At 40.7% G+C, this 15028-nt stretch overlaps 1 protein-coding gene across 1 annotated transcript in view; it reads left to right on the plus strand.

Annotated features, from left to right (window-relative positions):
• Positions 1–6687, plus strand: part of RCBTB1 (RCC1 and BTB domain containing protein 1) — a 31903-nt gene extending 25216 nt beyond the window's left edge. Inside the window, exons 9-12 of the mRNA XM_063428636.1 lie at positions 252–378; positions 1211–1362; positions 1827–1957; positions 5414–6687. Coding sequence (XP_063284706.1) covers positions 252–378; positions 1211–1362; positions 1827–1957; positions 5414–5554 — 551 coding nt within the window. The 3' untranslated portion in view covers positions 5555–6687. The remainder of the gene's footprint in view (positions 1–251; positions 379–1210; positions 1363–1826; positions 1958–5413) is intronic.
• Positions 6688–15028: the final 8341 nt, after the last annotated feature.

Genomic DNA, 15028 nt, shown 5'->3' on the forward strand with positions numbered 1-15028 from the left:
GTCCTAGACCTAGATTTTTTCTTTTCTAGAGTGGGTAGAAATATATATATATATATATATATATATATATATATATATATATATATATATAGTCTAAAGGATTTTTGTCAAACAAAATTAATCAAATGTGTAGGTTATTTACAAAATGAAGGATCGTGTCCGATTCTACAAAAATGTCTGAGCCATGGATATTAAATGATGATATATTAGGAATTCCATATTTATAATTAATTTTTTTTGTTCTTTCCTAGAGCAAGAAGACTCCTTAACAGTTGCAGAATCCCTAAAAAGAGAATTTGATAGAGAAGAAACATCTGATTTGAGGTTCAGAGTCGAAGGGAAAGACATTCATGTTCATAAAGCAGTATTAAAAATAAGGTATATGGCTTTGTCATATTTGTAAGATTGTGATACTTTTGGAAGCTCTGGGTTGGTTCTGAAACCAGGTTCACAAATGTACCCACTGGGGTGTACAGTGCTCCAATCCCCCAACTGGGGTGTACAGAGCTCCAATCCCCCAACTGGGTATCTACGCTGCTTCCTCCTCGAAGCTAGAAGCACTCTCCCCCCAGTAACTAGACAACATAGTTCTGTGAGTACAACTGATCTTATTGAGCCAAATGTAGCCTTTTATGCACAGACTCCCAGCATGGGGTCTCCATTCAACATATATAGCACCCACCCTGGTGTCAGGAAAATAATTGCGTTGCTATCTGCTAAATCAATTATCTCCCAGATACAGAATGAAAAACTCAACAAAACCTAGTTAAAACACTTAGGAACCCCACATATCATACATCCCCGGATAGCTCTTGCCCGAGCTCCCAAGTTGTCCATAAGGAATTGTCCAATTGCCACTGGGGTAGTCTTGACTGGCCGCACACGAGGACCAAGCCCAAAATTGTTTCAGTGTGAAAGTGGCTTTTGCCGGTCAAATATTGGAAGCTCCTGTGGTCCAACAAAAGGCGGCTTCTCCTGGTTCTCTGGGAGCAATTATTTTCTTTAGTCCGCAGTAGCTATTAGTATGTCTGGTTTTAAACATACAGACAACTTGAGCGTTTAACTAGAACTTAAAATGTATGAATATTTGAACAATATTTACATAAACACTGCACTTAGTTTGGATTATCCATGGTGCGGTCACCATAATACTTGCATAATGTGACTTCTTAATATTATACATGATCCGTATTCTATATTTCTAATCCAGGTGTGAACATTTCCGTACAATGTTTTCATCCCACTGGAATGAAAACTCAAAGGAAGTGATAGAAATTGACCAGTTTTCATATCCTGTGTATCGAGCCTTTCTGGAGTATTTGTATACAGATGTTGTGGACCTACCACCAGAAGATGCTATAGGTATCTATATGTTAATGTAGTATTTTTATCTTTTGGGAAAAACCTGCATACATGGACTGTATCTTCACAAATCCCACTGTTGGAGGGAAATCTCATTAATACATGGTATCAAATTAATTAAATGGGACAAAGAGCACCATAACCAATGTGGATATGGTGCAAGGAATCTGTCATACTGTTTGAGTGGACAACTATGCCAAGAACACACTCTCCTCTCTATTCACGAGCAGCATGCTACTGATGCTATCCAAGATCTGTTAAGCATAGCCTAGACAAGCGCACACACTGCACAGCCAGATATTTAATATGATCCTGCCAGACTAATAGAGGGGTATACACTAAAGTTTCATTGCTCCCTAGCCCTTCTGACAGTCACCACTCCCTACCTTAAAGTACCCAGGTGGAGCACTAGACTTATGGCTTTATTGATTTATTCATGTTTGTTCTCACCTCTACATCTCTAGGACTTCTGGATCTTGCTACATCTTACTGTGAAAATAGGCTAAAGAAGTTATGTCAACATCTTATCAAGAGAGGGATTACTGTTGAGAATGCATTCCTTTTACTTTCTGCTGCTGTTCGGTATGAGGCAGAGGTAATCTTTCTGCAAATTTTGGGTGTATTGTAATAAGAATTAACTTTAAAGTCTTTCCTGTTAATCTCAAACCTATTTTTGATATTAGTGTTTTTAGGAGCAGTTTGAAATAAACCAGGTTTGTCTTGTTACTTGGGGGCTATTCCAGCTCAGCTGTAGTAACAATACAGAATTGACCTTATCAATGTCACTCTTTTCTAACCTGGAATCTATGTTCACTACATTAGACAAAATGGATATCCATGTGGATGTGTTCTACGTTAATGCAGCAGAGATGGAGGTTGTTTCTGTCCTAAGAGCCATAGGTCCTCAAACTCCCGCCCTCCAGATGTTGCTGAACTAAAACTCCTATGATTCTCTGGCTATCTATGTAATTCAAAGAATCATGGCAGTTGTAGTTCAGCAATATCTGGGGGGCCGGAGTTTGAGGACCCCTGGTTTATATTAAAACTGCTCCTTTGATGGCTTGATAAAGAACCAGGGACAGCACCAAGGCAACATAACCATTACAGCTCACGGTAGTAGCTATGCTTTGAGGGCTCATTAAGTGTCTCTAGTTGGTTGGAGTTTAGGGTCTGTTACTACCGGTGCAGAGAACTTGAATCATACTCCTGGTCTGCTATTTAAAGGGAAACTCCACAGGCCAAATAAAACACATGGTTTAGTAGATGCACCCCAATGCCTTCTTCCTCAGCCCAATCAGACTCCTTACTGAGGTCTGCAAAGTAGGTATTTTGAGTAATTGCTGTCTCTTGAGTTTAGCTCCACTGAGCTAAACAACCAGGATGTAACTGGACTGGTTGTCTGACAGCTAGGGGGTTTAACAAGGTTAATTACTAAAAGTACCAATTTCTATTGAATTCTGCACATTTGTAAAATGAAGAGAGTACATGCATTCAACAAGCTGAAGTGCTTTAAAGAAAGCCTAGTGTTAGGAATACAGCGTTGTATATTTGTTTTCCGAACAGTATAGTGTCCCTGTGGACCCCCTGTTCACCTCCAATGACAGGGAACCTGATGCGAGAGTGCCGCTCACACATTAGAACTTCCCCATAGGATGTCCTCATGCAGTGTCATTAAACTATGTGAAACAGCAGGAAGTGGCTCTGTCAGAGACAGTGTTTTATATTGCAGGGTTGGCGGGACTGGGATACTGCACCCAGACCATTTCAATGAGGTGATGTATTACCATAATCTGTAGATGCAGCAGAGTAAAACTAAAGGCATGCAAATCTGCTGGTTTTCCAGAAACTCTGAAGTGACACTGCTGACATGGTAACCAGTGTAAATTGCACCATTTCTAACCTTGTCTAACCTAAATTCCATGTAACAGTCTAACCATAACAAACCTCAATGTTTATTGCGTAGACCTCCAAGTTGGATGACAAAGTCCAGCATTGGCTTAGTAAACACTGATTGTGGTATTACAGAGGGCACAGATTGCCCGACAGGCACCAATTGCTGTGACAGTCTTTCTGATAGAGGGGCAGGCTGTATATAATAGAGGTTGACAGTGGTCCCTTGTGGCATGGTGCCAAAGCCATCAGATTATAAGAAAAAGAGCAGAGGTAGAGCCAACAATTAGATACACTAAGAAAATGGGGGGGGGGGGGGGGGTACAAACCGTGAACATATAAAAGGTAGAAGAAATCCATACCCTTTTAAAAATGCCTACTAGTATTGACTTAATACAGCAATGTAAACAATAAAGCAGGACTGATTGAGACTGCACAGGAATAAGTTGCTGAGTGGAGATGATAGCAAGATGGTACTAAATAGTATAGAAACACTACCTAATCTGCCTAAAGATAACAACTCAGCAGGACTGATTAAGACCACATGAAAATTGACAAATAAGAAGTCCCAGCAGTTGGTGATATAGATAAGCTGCTGAATGAAGGTAATGACAGGATAATACTAATGGTAAAAAAGGAGCTTATTTATCAAGGAGAATTAAACTTATATTAGAAACCTAGATATAGTTATAGAAGTCCTATAGTCAAAACTGTCTATTCGTCACTAGGTATATGTCTTAGTGTTCCACTTATTACTCACAGAATACCATATACATATCAATCTGTAACAGGCAGAAGACATCTAGATCGTTAGGCAGGCAGAGAAGGCAGTCTGAAGACTCATAAAAAAGGGGGGGTGGGGGTTGAAGTTGCTAATGGGTTCTATAGTTGGATCTCTAAGTACTCCGTGTATAAGAATATCTGTTAGTGCTAACTCTTATAAGATATAAACTGAGACTTCAAATCCTACAGCTAGCGCTCCCCCTGTGCCTTTGAGGGCACCTGCCACTATTCCCACTAAGCAAGTGCCGATATGATAGTAGAATAAATTAAATAAAGATTAATTAATGAAAGAAAATAAACTAATAAATCAAATAGCTCGGTCGCAAATTCAAGTGCTGGTTACTGAATTATAGAAACGGCACACTAGAAACTCCTTAGGGGGAGTGCTAGCTGTAGGATTTGAAGTATAGCTAGTTGATTGTGCAGCTATCAGCATCCTGACAAGTCTCCGTTTATATCTTGAAGAGTTAGCACTAACAGATACACTGGGTACTTAGAGATCCAACTATGGAACCCATTAACAACTTCAAGCCCCCTCCCCCCCCCGCTTATGAGTCTTCAGACTGCCTTCTCTGCCTGCCAAACGATCTAGATGTCTTCTGTCTGTTACAGATTGATATGTATATGGTATTCTGTGAGTAATAAGTGGAACACTAATAGACATATACCTAGTGACGAATAGACAGTTTTGACTATAGGACTTCTATACTACTTTTCTAATACCTTTTTATATGTTCACGGTTTGTACACACGCATATTCACCACATGTTAAGATTTGTTAGAATTAAATTTTATTTTTTTATTTTATGGATCTAGTACTATCTTTGGTAGCAACTAGTCTAGTATCTGAGATTTGACAGTCAGTCATCATTTCTGATTTCTATTTCAGACGGTGTAGGTACACTATTTTTTTCTTTTTTGACAATGCCATCAGGTGCCTTGAATAGTGTAGGGTGTTCAGTTTCCAGACTCCACTTGTATGGGCTTGACAAGAGCGGAGTCCTACCATATACTGCTAGACCTGTGACTTGGGAACTAGTTAAACAGCCCCTGTTCACTGCCCATCCCATAGATCATTGATGACTGTGATATACCGGGTACAGTGCATGTCAAAGGAAAATAAACATGCTTGGCATAAAACTAAATTACAGGATACTGGTTATCACCTAGGTGTGGTATATCTGCATGTGTCTGGTTTTGATTGCATTTTTTTTTTAAATTTTATCTCCTCCCTCTACACTCGTACACCAGGTAAGCACTCATACCTGTACAGCGGCACAGTAGACTGCCTTAGTCTTCAATATGCTGGCAGACATTCTTCATCATCAGAAGTGTTCAGTATGTTAACGTGACCATGGGCTTTTGTCTTCATTTGCAGGATCTGGAAGAGTTTTGCTTCAAGTTCTGTGTCAATCACTTGACTGGTGTCACACAGACCCCAGCATTCTGGCAAATTGATGGGATGCTGCTTAAGGACTTCATTATAAAAGCTGGCCGATGTGGAGGCTTCAAGAACTGACTCTTTTGACTCCGGAATTTTGGGGGTGAATTCTGAGTAGCCACTAAAGCGTTCTAATTATATTAACTGTGAGGGATTCTTGCACTGTTCAAACACCCTCCTGTGACATGTGGATAGAACATACTATGAAGAAATATTTTTTAAATGGTGAAGACTATATATAACCTGCCATCATGTAGCACCTATAGCTTCTAGCTGGTCTGGTGCACAATGCATTAGTCTTTCGCTGAGCACATGGTGAATAAAATTATAAACAATCTAAATTGAGAAACAAGCTTTTATATAACATCCTCCTTCTCGTCTGTTTAGTCTGATCTAGAAAATGTATCTTTTTCAATTTCTGACCTGAGGCTTGTTACAGTTTTAAACAAAACTGTTTAGTTCCTTCAGTACTGAAACAGGCACATACAACAGCTATCAAATCAATGGATACTTGGAGATGGTGTACAAGCGGTTATTGTGATACTAAATTGTCTTCTATAGCATGAATAGGATCTGCAGAATAATCAATCCAACTGACATTGATATGCACTATTGCAGAGATTTGTTTTGCGTACCTATGTTAGGTATAGGTGCCTTTATAAAAATGTATAATCTAAATTCTTTTATGGGTAAATTCCCTTTTAATGTCTTTCTATAGTGGCTTTCTATGTATTTTTTTTTGTGTTTGTTGCTCTTGTTGGTCTGTTGGCTGTCGGTTATTAAATGACTGCATGGAAATCGGTAGAATGGATGTAAGAAGATACTGGAGGTTCTTTGTCTTTTTTTCTACCACGAACCAATGTGTATATATTTGAGACACCTCTTTTGCCCAAATATAACACTGCCCACATTACTGTTTTAGAAATCACTTTGGATAAAATCCTTCTGTGAAGATGCAAGTTTTTAAAATACTGTTCTTGCATTTATTTTGGCAATTATATAGTTTTCCAAAATATGCATAAGTGGGCACTTGCATGTATGAATGTATTTTGCATAAAATGTACCACACTTTATTACATTTCTTAAAGTTGTTTAAGGGTTCTAAAATAAAATCATTTTATAGAGTCTGTGCTACCTTAAATGTAAAATTTTCTACCTTCTAAAGTCAAATTGTACAAGATTAAATTTAGTGCCATTTGTCATTAACTGGACCTATTGTCTTCCTAATTTTTGTTTTAAATACGCAAACCAGCCACTGCTGTGGAAGTCCATGCAAGCGTATGGGTAACTTTGTATAAGGCGAGTGTGACCTATAGCTTGTGCGCCTATGAGCTGGAAATTGAATGCAATCTTCCATCTAGTACCCTAGTTATAAAGGAAATGGGTGGGAAAAGGACTTACAATGGAGACTGATGACATTTGTGTAACAAGAGTAAAGGTTTACCTGTTAATACCGGAGAAGCCCAGTAGTGTAGGTTCTGGATTCTCTGTCAGAGCGCCAATAGAGCGGGTACACGAAGAGTGTATATCTTGCTAATCAAGGGTTAGTATCAACCCCTAACCAAAAAGGATCACTAGGTGGGTGAGGTAAAGCCCACTGAAGGGATCTTGGTCAGCTGAGCAAGGAGAGGCAAAAATTAAACAAAAGTAAGCACTTGGGAATAACAAATGAGCTAGTATGTCTTGGTGGCACATACAGACCAATGCCTTAGATTAAGTGCTCAGGTTTCTGCTTCCTTTCTCCTGCTGCTCATGGGAATGAATGGGAGGTAGGTGGTTGTGGTGAAAGTAACCTCGCCACTTGTACTTGGAGGGACCTGCTTGCCAGCCTCCTGCTCACAGCCTATGGGCCCTGCAGGGAAACCTGTGCTGTGACAGACTACCGACTCTTAGCACGGATTACCCTGGAACTGTTTTGGGCATAGGACCATGTGCACGGTTGGTCAAAACTATGACTTACATAAATTCCTGAACCGATCTGTGTGATTTTTGGATATCAGGGGATGTAACTTTTATGGGGTTTCATGTTTTTCTGTGCTTGGAGGTAATTGGGTTAGATTAGTACAGTTCCTGGTACAGAGGAGGGATTCTATTGTTTGTGTATGGGAGTGTCTCACTGTATGACTTTTTTTTTTTTCTTTCTTTCAGTTTGTGTCCCTGTGCCCAACAAGGTCCACCTGGGTGTCACCCTTGTTGGGAAATTTGCACAAAAGTCCAGTATGCCTCCATTAAAATGCTGTTCCTGCTTACCCTCAACATAGTCTGATCTCATGGGTGGGGGAAACGGCTGCATCTATCCTGGGGATTGCTATATCACTATACTCCCCAGGAATTATAATTACTAGCTCTTATAAGAGCTGTACATAATCTAAAACAGGAACAGAAAAAGATACATAGTGTGATACAGCAAAATAATAATGCGTTGATATAATAATGCACTCACAAGATCAAAGTGAATAATGCGCCAAAAAAGGTGCCTGCCCCGATAAACTTGGGCGGCTGAACGCCTCCACTCTCCACTGGAACTCCAAGCGGACCAAGGTATGCATTTTTGTATTGACTGCTTTTGTAAAAGGTCAGGACCTGGGCCACGACCTTGAGAGGCTGTTTTGACTATATCAGATAAGTATATCTGGATACCATTGTAATAAAATTTGAGGTAATATATATATATATATATATATATATATATATATATATATATATATATATATATATTTTCATATTGCTTTTTCTTATAAGAGCTGTTCCTGCTACGCTCTCTGGGAGTAGGAGAGGTCTGCCAACTGCAAGCTGGATCCCGTTCTTGGGTCCAGGGTGGGTGAAGGATGGCGAGACCCCGGCGCAGCTGTACTGCTGGAAGTGGGGTCTGGAGTGCTGGAATTCCTCAGTGAGCACTAGGAGCATCGATAGGAGTAGGATATGTGACTACAGTTCCTCCAAGTTTCTATAACAATGGAGACACTGTGATAGTCATTGTTATCCTGCTTCCTGTTGTCGTATAGGTTACACAGAATCAAACACACAAAAATACATAAGCATCACAACATGGGTATAATATGCCTTATATACCATCTAGTGACGAGGGGGGTGGGGCAACCCCCGAAACGCGCGGCGGGGGGCCGAGAAAGGAGCATATCGTTTAGTAGTGTTAAATAATTAAGAATGATCAAGAGCAAACCAGACGTGACCATAAGTTCACCTTTCATGCCCAGTCGAATAGCTCATAATCTATCAAACCTGTTATAATATTTAAACAATCTGTACCAAATTTTGTTATATTTCAAATATTGCTGTTATTAAAGAAAAAACATAACTCCTTGGTGGTTAATTTGGGCTGAAATTTCTGTTACAGACAGAATATTTGTATTCTTCCAATATCTTGAGATACACATCTTTATTGCCATTAGTATGTTTATCATTGGGTATATTTCATATTTATAAGATTTCCTAAGACCCTTAATATTTATATGAAAACGTTCTCAATGGTCAAATCTGATATCCTTAGGTCTAATTCTTTAGAGAGGTGTAGTACAAGGTCTTTTTTATTAAACTTAAGTTTGAGCAGTCCCACCAAATATATTTTAAAGTTCCCACTGCCCCATTACATCTCCAACAAAGATTCTTATTTTGAGGCTCAAATTTACATAATCTGGAAGGGACTAAGTACTATCTAAAATTTTATAGAAATTTTCTAAAATATTTATACAATCTACTGACTTTTTAAGATTTTACCACTTTTTGGACTCTGTCCATAAGTGGTAAGGGATGGTACAATATAGGTCTTCTTCCCATTTTAAGATCGTATTTATTTTGATTTCTGGAATAGATTTATTAATGATCTGTCTGATTTTGGATGATATTAAAGGCTGCGATCCATACAAGATCGTATCCAAAGGAGACTGATCTATTATTTGGATTGATTTCAGAAAGTTGACCATTCTTAAATATGTATATATTTCTTTATTAGACATATCATATTTCTGTTGAAGTTCATAAGAAAGTATTAGGAGAAATATTAGATCCCAACTGCCCAATTTTTACAATATTGTTTATTAACCACTCTATTAAATCCAGGTCTTTTATAAATAGTTTAGTCATTCCTAAGGGAGCTTTAGAGAGAATTTGATTGAGCCAAGAATAGTTTTTTTTTTTTTTTTGGATCAATTGATTTAAAAAAAATGTAATATTATCCAATTATCGATTTCTTACATTTATAAACTTTTTGCTGTCCATACAAAAAAAGGGAAGGGATCAATTCCTTCACACTGTTCTTTCTCTATCTTGTACTGTGATTTATCTCTAGATTTTCCATTACCCCAATCCAAGAAATGGTAAAACATTACTGAATGTTGGGAAATGATGATCCTCCCTCTCTTAAGTGTGTCATTATTTTTCTATTGATTCTTGTTTTTTTTTCTTTTTTTTTTATCTGACCATACAAAGGAATAAAATTTGTCAAACATTTTCAGAATTTTGTTTGATACTCTTATTGGAATTGTACGAATTAGATATTAAAGTTTTGGCATCAAATATGCCTTTATTGTGTTTAATCTACCCATCCATGAAAGTATTAAGTTGTCCCATTTTTGATCTGATCTTTTAGATCTTTGAGTAGCTTCATATAGTTTAAATTTACACAAGTTTCTATATCAAAATTTATTAGGGTTCCCAAGTAATTTATTATTTGGGAGTCCCAGTTGTATTTAAATTTAAGTGATTTCACCTAATCTTGAATTAAATTTCGATATATTATGTTTTTTGTAAATTTGTTATAATTTGAAAGACAACTAAAATCCTCTATGCATTTCATTACTGAGGGAATAGGCGTTTCTAGGTGAGTGAGGGTTAATATTATATCCTCTGCAAATAACTTTATTTTTTGTTCCTTCTCACCTGTTGGTATCCCTGTAATATTTGCAGACTTTCTGATTAACATTGCAAGAGGTTCGCTAGTAAGGACGTACATCAGGGGAGCCAAAGGGCAACCTTGATGTGTTCCGTTCCTAATATCGAACCAATGTGTATTTAGTCCATTGCCGCACATTTTAGCTTTAGGGGAAGTATATAGTGCCATGACTAGGTCTTTAATGAAATTTGTATCTTTTGAAGGTTTGGGAATAGGTGTAATTATCGCACTTAATAACTCAGAAGAAATGTTTTTGGGTGAATTAAGTTCGCTAAACCATCTATGTATTAAAGGAGATATTATAGGTTCAAATGTTTTAAAGAAAGAGGCTGTAAAGCCATCTGGGCCTGGCGTTTTTCCATTAGTTTTATTACGATCCTGATTTGTTCAATCTATATATTTAATTCAGCTAATTTATCTGGATTAATTTGAGGTAGGCTAATTTTATTAAAAAAGTTTAACTCCTTTTAGTGATTTTGTTATCAGGTAAGTTATATAACGATTAATAGTAATTAGTGAAAGCATTCCCTATTTGAAAGGGAGAAAGGGCTTTTTTTTTTTTTTTTATTGAATGTTTTTATTTTTTTCTAATGTAAGTTTTTTTTTTTTTTTTTTTTCTCGATAATAGCTTCCCTACTTTATTGCTACTACAATACCATTTTTGTTTACAAGATAAAATGAGTTTTACTCTAATCGTTAGCAATAGATTTATCTGTTGAAATGTTTTTATTTGAATGGCTAATTCTGTAGAAGGAATTTTATTAATTTGTTCAGTCTTTGCTAACTTTAAACAAAAGTCTGATAATTCAGCTCAATTTTTTTTTTCTTCCCCTCGCTTCTAGTTGAATTAAATTACCTCTCATTATGAATTTAAATGTTGCCCATGGTGTTTCATTGGAAACACTACCATTATCATTAAATTCAAGGAATTCCTTGCCAAGAAGATCTAATCTGTCTCTATTCTCCTTATTTAGTAAAATCGTTTAATTGATTCTCCACTGACTAGTTTTATATGCCGAATCATTCCTAATTTTGACCTCAATTGGGGCATGATCAGACCAACTAATGGGGCCTATCTTAGAGTCTATGAAATTAACCAGATTTTTTGAGTCAGAAAAAAAATCTATTCGAGAATAACTGTTTATAGATTTTAGAATGAAAAGTATAATCTTTATCGCTTGGGTGTTGAACTCTCCATATATCATAGAGATCATAAAGATTGAAAGTGTCCTAAACTAATGCCATTCGGCCCCCTTTTTTATTTGTATTTTTTTTATTTTTTAGAACAGTATTCCAATCTCCCCCTTTTAGTAATATACAATTTTTGATTTTATTGATCTTGTTACATAGCTTTACATACATTTTTTGCGAGAATTCATTTGGAGCGTACATATTTACTTGAGTGAATATTTTATAGTTTTTGTTTTTTTTTGTAAATCTGTTTTTATTAAGGGAAAAGGGAGCATATAATGAGGCGCGCAGGCCTCAACATAAAGCGACATCACATGTAACAACATATACTGTTCGTCAAATTCTTGCAATGTAAGGTTCATGTAATTTCAAGTCTTTCATAACAATAACAGTGTAGGGTCTAGGCAGCTTATATATTATTTACTTAGGTACAGCATTAAGGAACCTTTTCAGGGATAATTTGCAAGTTATCATACAGTATGCGTATGTGGTGTACGTTCCTCATTTGGTGTTCGACCTCCTGGATAAGGCCGGGCATATATTGCATTCAGTCAACAGGTTAGTGACTTATACCAAGGGTATATGGGTGAAAGTGACAGGTATAGTAGTGTATAGTAGGGGGAGGGGGGAAGGAGTGAAAGAATGACGTGAAAGAATAAAGGAAACCATCCCTGGCGTCCACAGTCTCATGCCTAGCCGGAGCGGGCCGTGTGTGTACGCGTGATGGTCGGGATTTCGTCAGGCTCTGTCGCAGTGGTCTATGGTAGCATATATAGTCATGCAGTGTGGACCTACATTACGTCCTTGTCCGCCAGCAGTGGAATCATCCGAGGTCCTGTCCAGTAGATTGTGGTGTGTCCGTCCCCACGGGCTCCACCATCCCGTGTGCGCGTTCGTGTGGCTTATGCTGTAATCGGCAGTTTAGTCTAATGTGTGCGTGATTAGGGCGTGTGGGTGTCAGGGGAGGTATTGTGATGCCGTGTTGTCGGTCATCTAGCGTGAGTGAGCATAAGTTTTGGTCGATAAGGGGGTCATGCGTTACCCCAGCCTAAGTTCCTCCTAGGGTGGAGCATCTCATATGGGGGGGGTAGGCACGGTCAGTATGAGTAACAGTTCCGTGTCTGTCCGTCTTGCCCTCCGCTCCCGGCTCGTCCCGAGTGGGCCCTCTATCTATCCGCTTGGTATGAGAACCTGGGTTGCCACATCTCCGCGTGCTTTGTCGAGCGCCCCGCTAGGGATGCCCGTACTGCCTCTGCTGCTTGTATGTCCTTGACCCTATGAAGCCATTCCACTGTCGTGGGAGCGGTTGTTTTTTTCCAATATACTGGAATTAGGGATTTGGCTGCATTCAAGAGGTGGCGTAGGATTGATCTCTTATATCTGGGAATAGGTTGCAAAGTGATATGTAGTAGGGCCAATTCTCGGGACCATTCTGTGTCATCCCCCAAGATCTCCCTTATTTCGGAGTGGATATGATCCCAGTATTGTGCTATGGCACGGCATTCCCACCATAGGTGCACTATGGTGCCTCTCGTTTCCTGACATCACCAGCAGAGTGGGGACACTTCTGGATAAATCTTCTGTAGGGCAACTGGGGTTCTGTACCACATGGAGATCAATTTATAATTGACCTCCTGATAGTAGGAGCTAGAGGAGCTCTTATATTGCCATAGAAGTGCTGTCTCCCATTGTGTTGGCGTAATAGGTGTGTCTAGTTGTGCTTCCCATCGTCTTTGAAACATATTATTATTCGTTGAGGCTCCTATCAGCAGATGTTGGTAGAGCGTAGATACCGCGCTCTCGAGTTTGGAACCTCTGCGGCATATGCGTTCAAACCACCTAAGGTCCCTGTGTAGAAGGTCCTTATGGGGCAGAGATTCGGAATAGTGCGCTACTTGTAGGTAATGGAGGGTCAGGAGGGGGGTCCGTGGGTTGCCTGCTAGCAGTGAGTTGAGGGATCGTATCCGGTCTCCTTCTAGAATCTTGCACATTGGGACGTATTCCCTTTCCCCTATGAATGCCCAGGTCCAGTAGGGGAGGCCTCCTCCAATATTGGGGTTGTGTGTAATTGGGAGCATAGGACTGGGGGTCAGGGAGACCTGTTCCAGTCTCCTAGCCGCTTTCCAGGTTTTCAACGTCTGTGCCACCGGGTCGCCGTCCTCCTCCGTCCCGCCCCGCCCCGAGCCCTCCCTCCACACGTCGGCCTTGAGTTTGGTCCCTGAGTCTCCTCTGTCCAGGGTCACCCATTGCTTCGGGCCTTCGGCTGCGTGCCACTCCAGGATACATTGTAGGGCAGTTGCTTGGTGGTACTTTTTTGAAGTCCGGTAGTGCCAGGCCCCCTCTGATCCTGGGGAGACATAATGATTCGTGACGAAGGTGGGATCTTCCCCCTCTCCCAGTGGCGGATCCAGGGGGGGGGCAACGGGGCAATTGCCCCCCCCCCCGAGATTCTCCCCTGCCGGCTAGTGCAGGGCTGGCATTGCCCAAGTGCCAGCCCTGCAATGTGCCTGCGGACCGGAGGGGAGATCAGAGATCTCCCTCCCCGGTCCGCAGGCACTGTGCTGACAGCCGGCAGGGGAGGGAGAGAGGACCCGGAAGCTCAGCCAGCAGCTCCTCCGGGTCCTCCTCTCGCGAGATTTGGAGCGTTGCCGCGGTAACCACGGCAACGCTCCAAATCTCCCGAGAGTGAACTCTAGCCCTGGAGCGCGGGCTAGAGTTCACTCCACACTGGAACCACCAGGGAATCCCCACTGGGACCACCAATGAATCCCCACTGGGACCACCAGGGAAAGAAAGATGTCCCCCCTCCTCACAGTAAAGGTAAGAAGGGAGGGGGGACATAAATATATTTATTTTAATTAAATTTAAAAAAAACCATATTATAAGCCTCCCCCATCCTTATCATACACACACATTGCCCCTTCCCCCCCATACACACACACATTGCCCCTTCCCCCCCCATACACACACACATTGCCCCTTCCCCCCATACACACACACACACATTGCCCCTGCCCCCCCCATACACACACACACACACATTGCCCCTGCCCCCCCATACACACACACACATTGCCCCTGCCCCCCCCATACACACACACAATTTGCCCCGCCCCCATACACACACACATTGCCCCTGCCCCCCATACACACACACACATTGCCCCTGCCCCCCATACACACACATTGCCCCTGCCCCCCCATAAACACACACATTGCCCCTGCCCCCCCCACACACACATTGCCCCTGCCCCCCCCACACACACATTGCCCCTGCCCCCCCCACACACACATTGCCCCTGCCCCCCCCACACACACATTGCCCCTGCCCCCCCATACACACACACACATTGCCCCTGCCCCCCCATACACACACACACATTGCCCCTGCCCCCCCATACACACACACACATTGCCCCTGCCCCCCCATACACACACACACATTGCCCCTG

Source organism: Pelobates fuscus, chromosome 1 (assembly GCF_036172605.1).
Source record: "Pelobates fuscus isolate aPelFus1 chromosome 1, aPelFus1.pri, whole genome shotgun sequence".
NCBI classification, from domain to species: domain Eukaryota; kingdom Metazoa; phylum Chordata; class Amphibia; order Anura; family Pelobatidae; genus Pelobates; species Pelobates fuscus.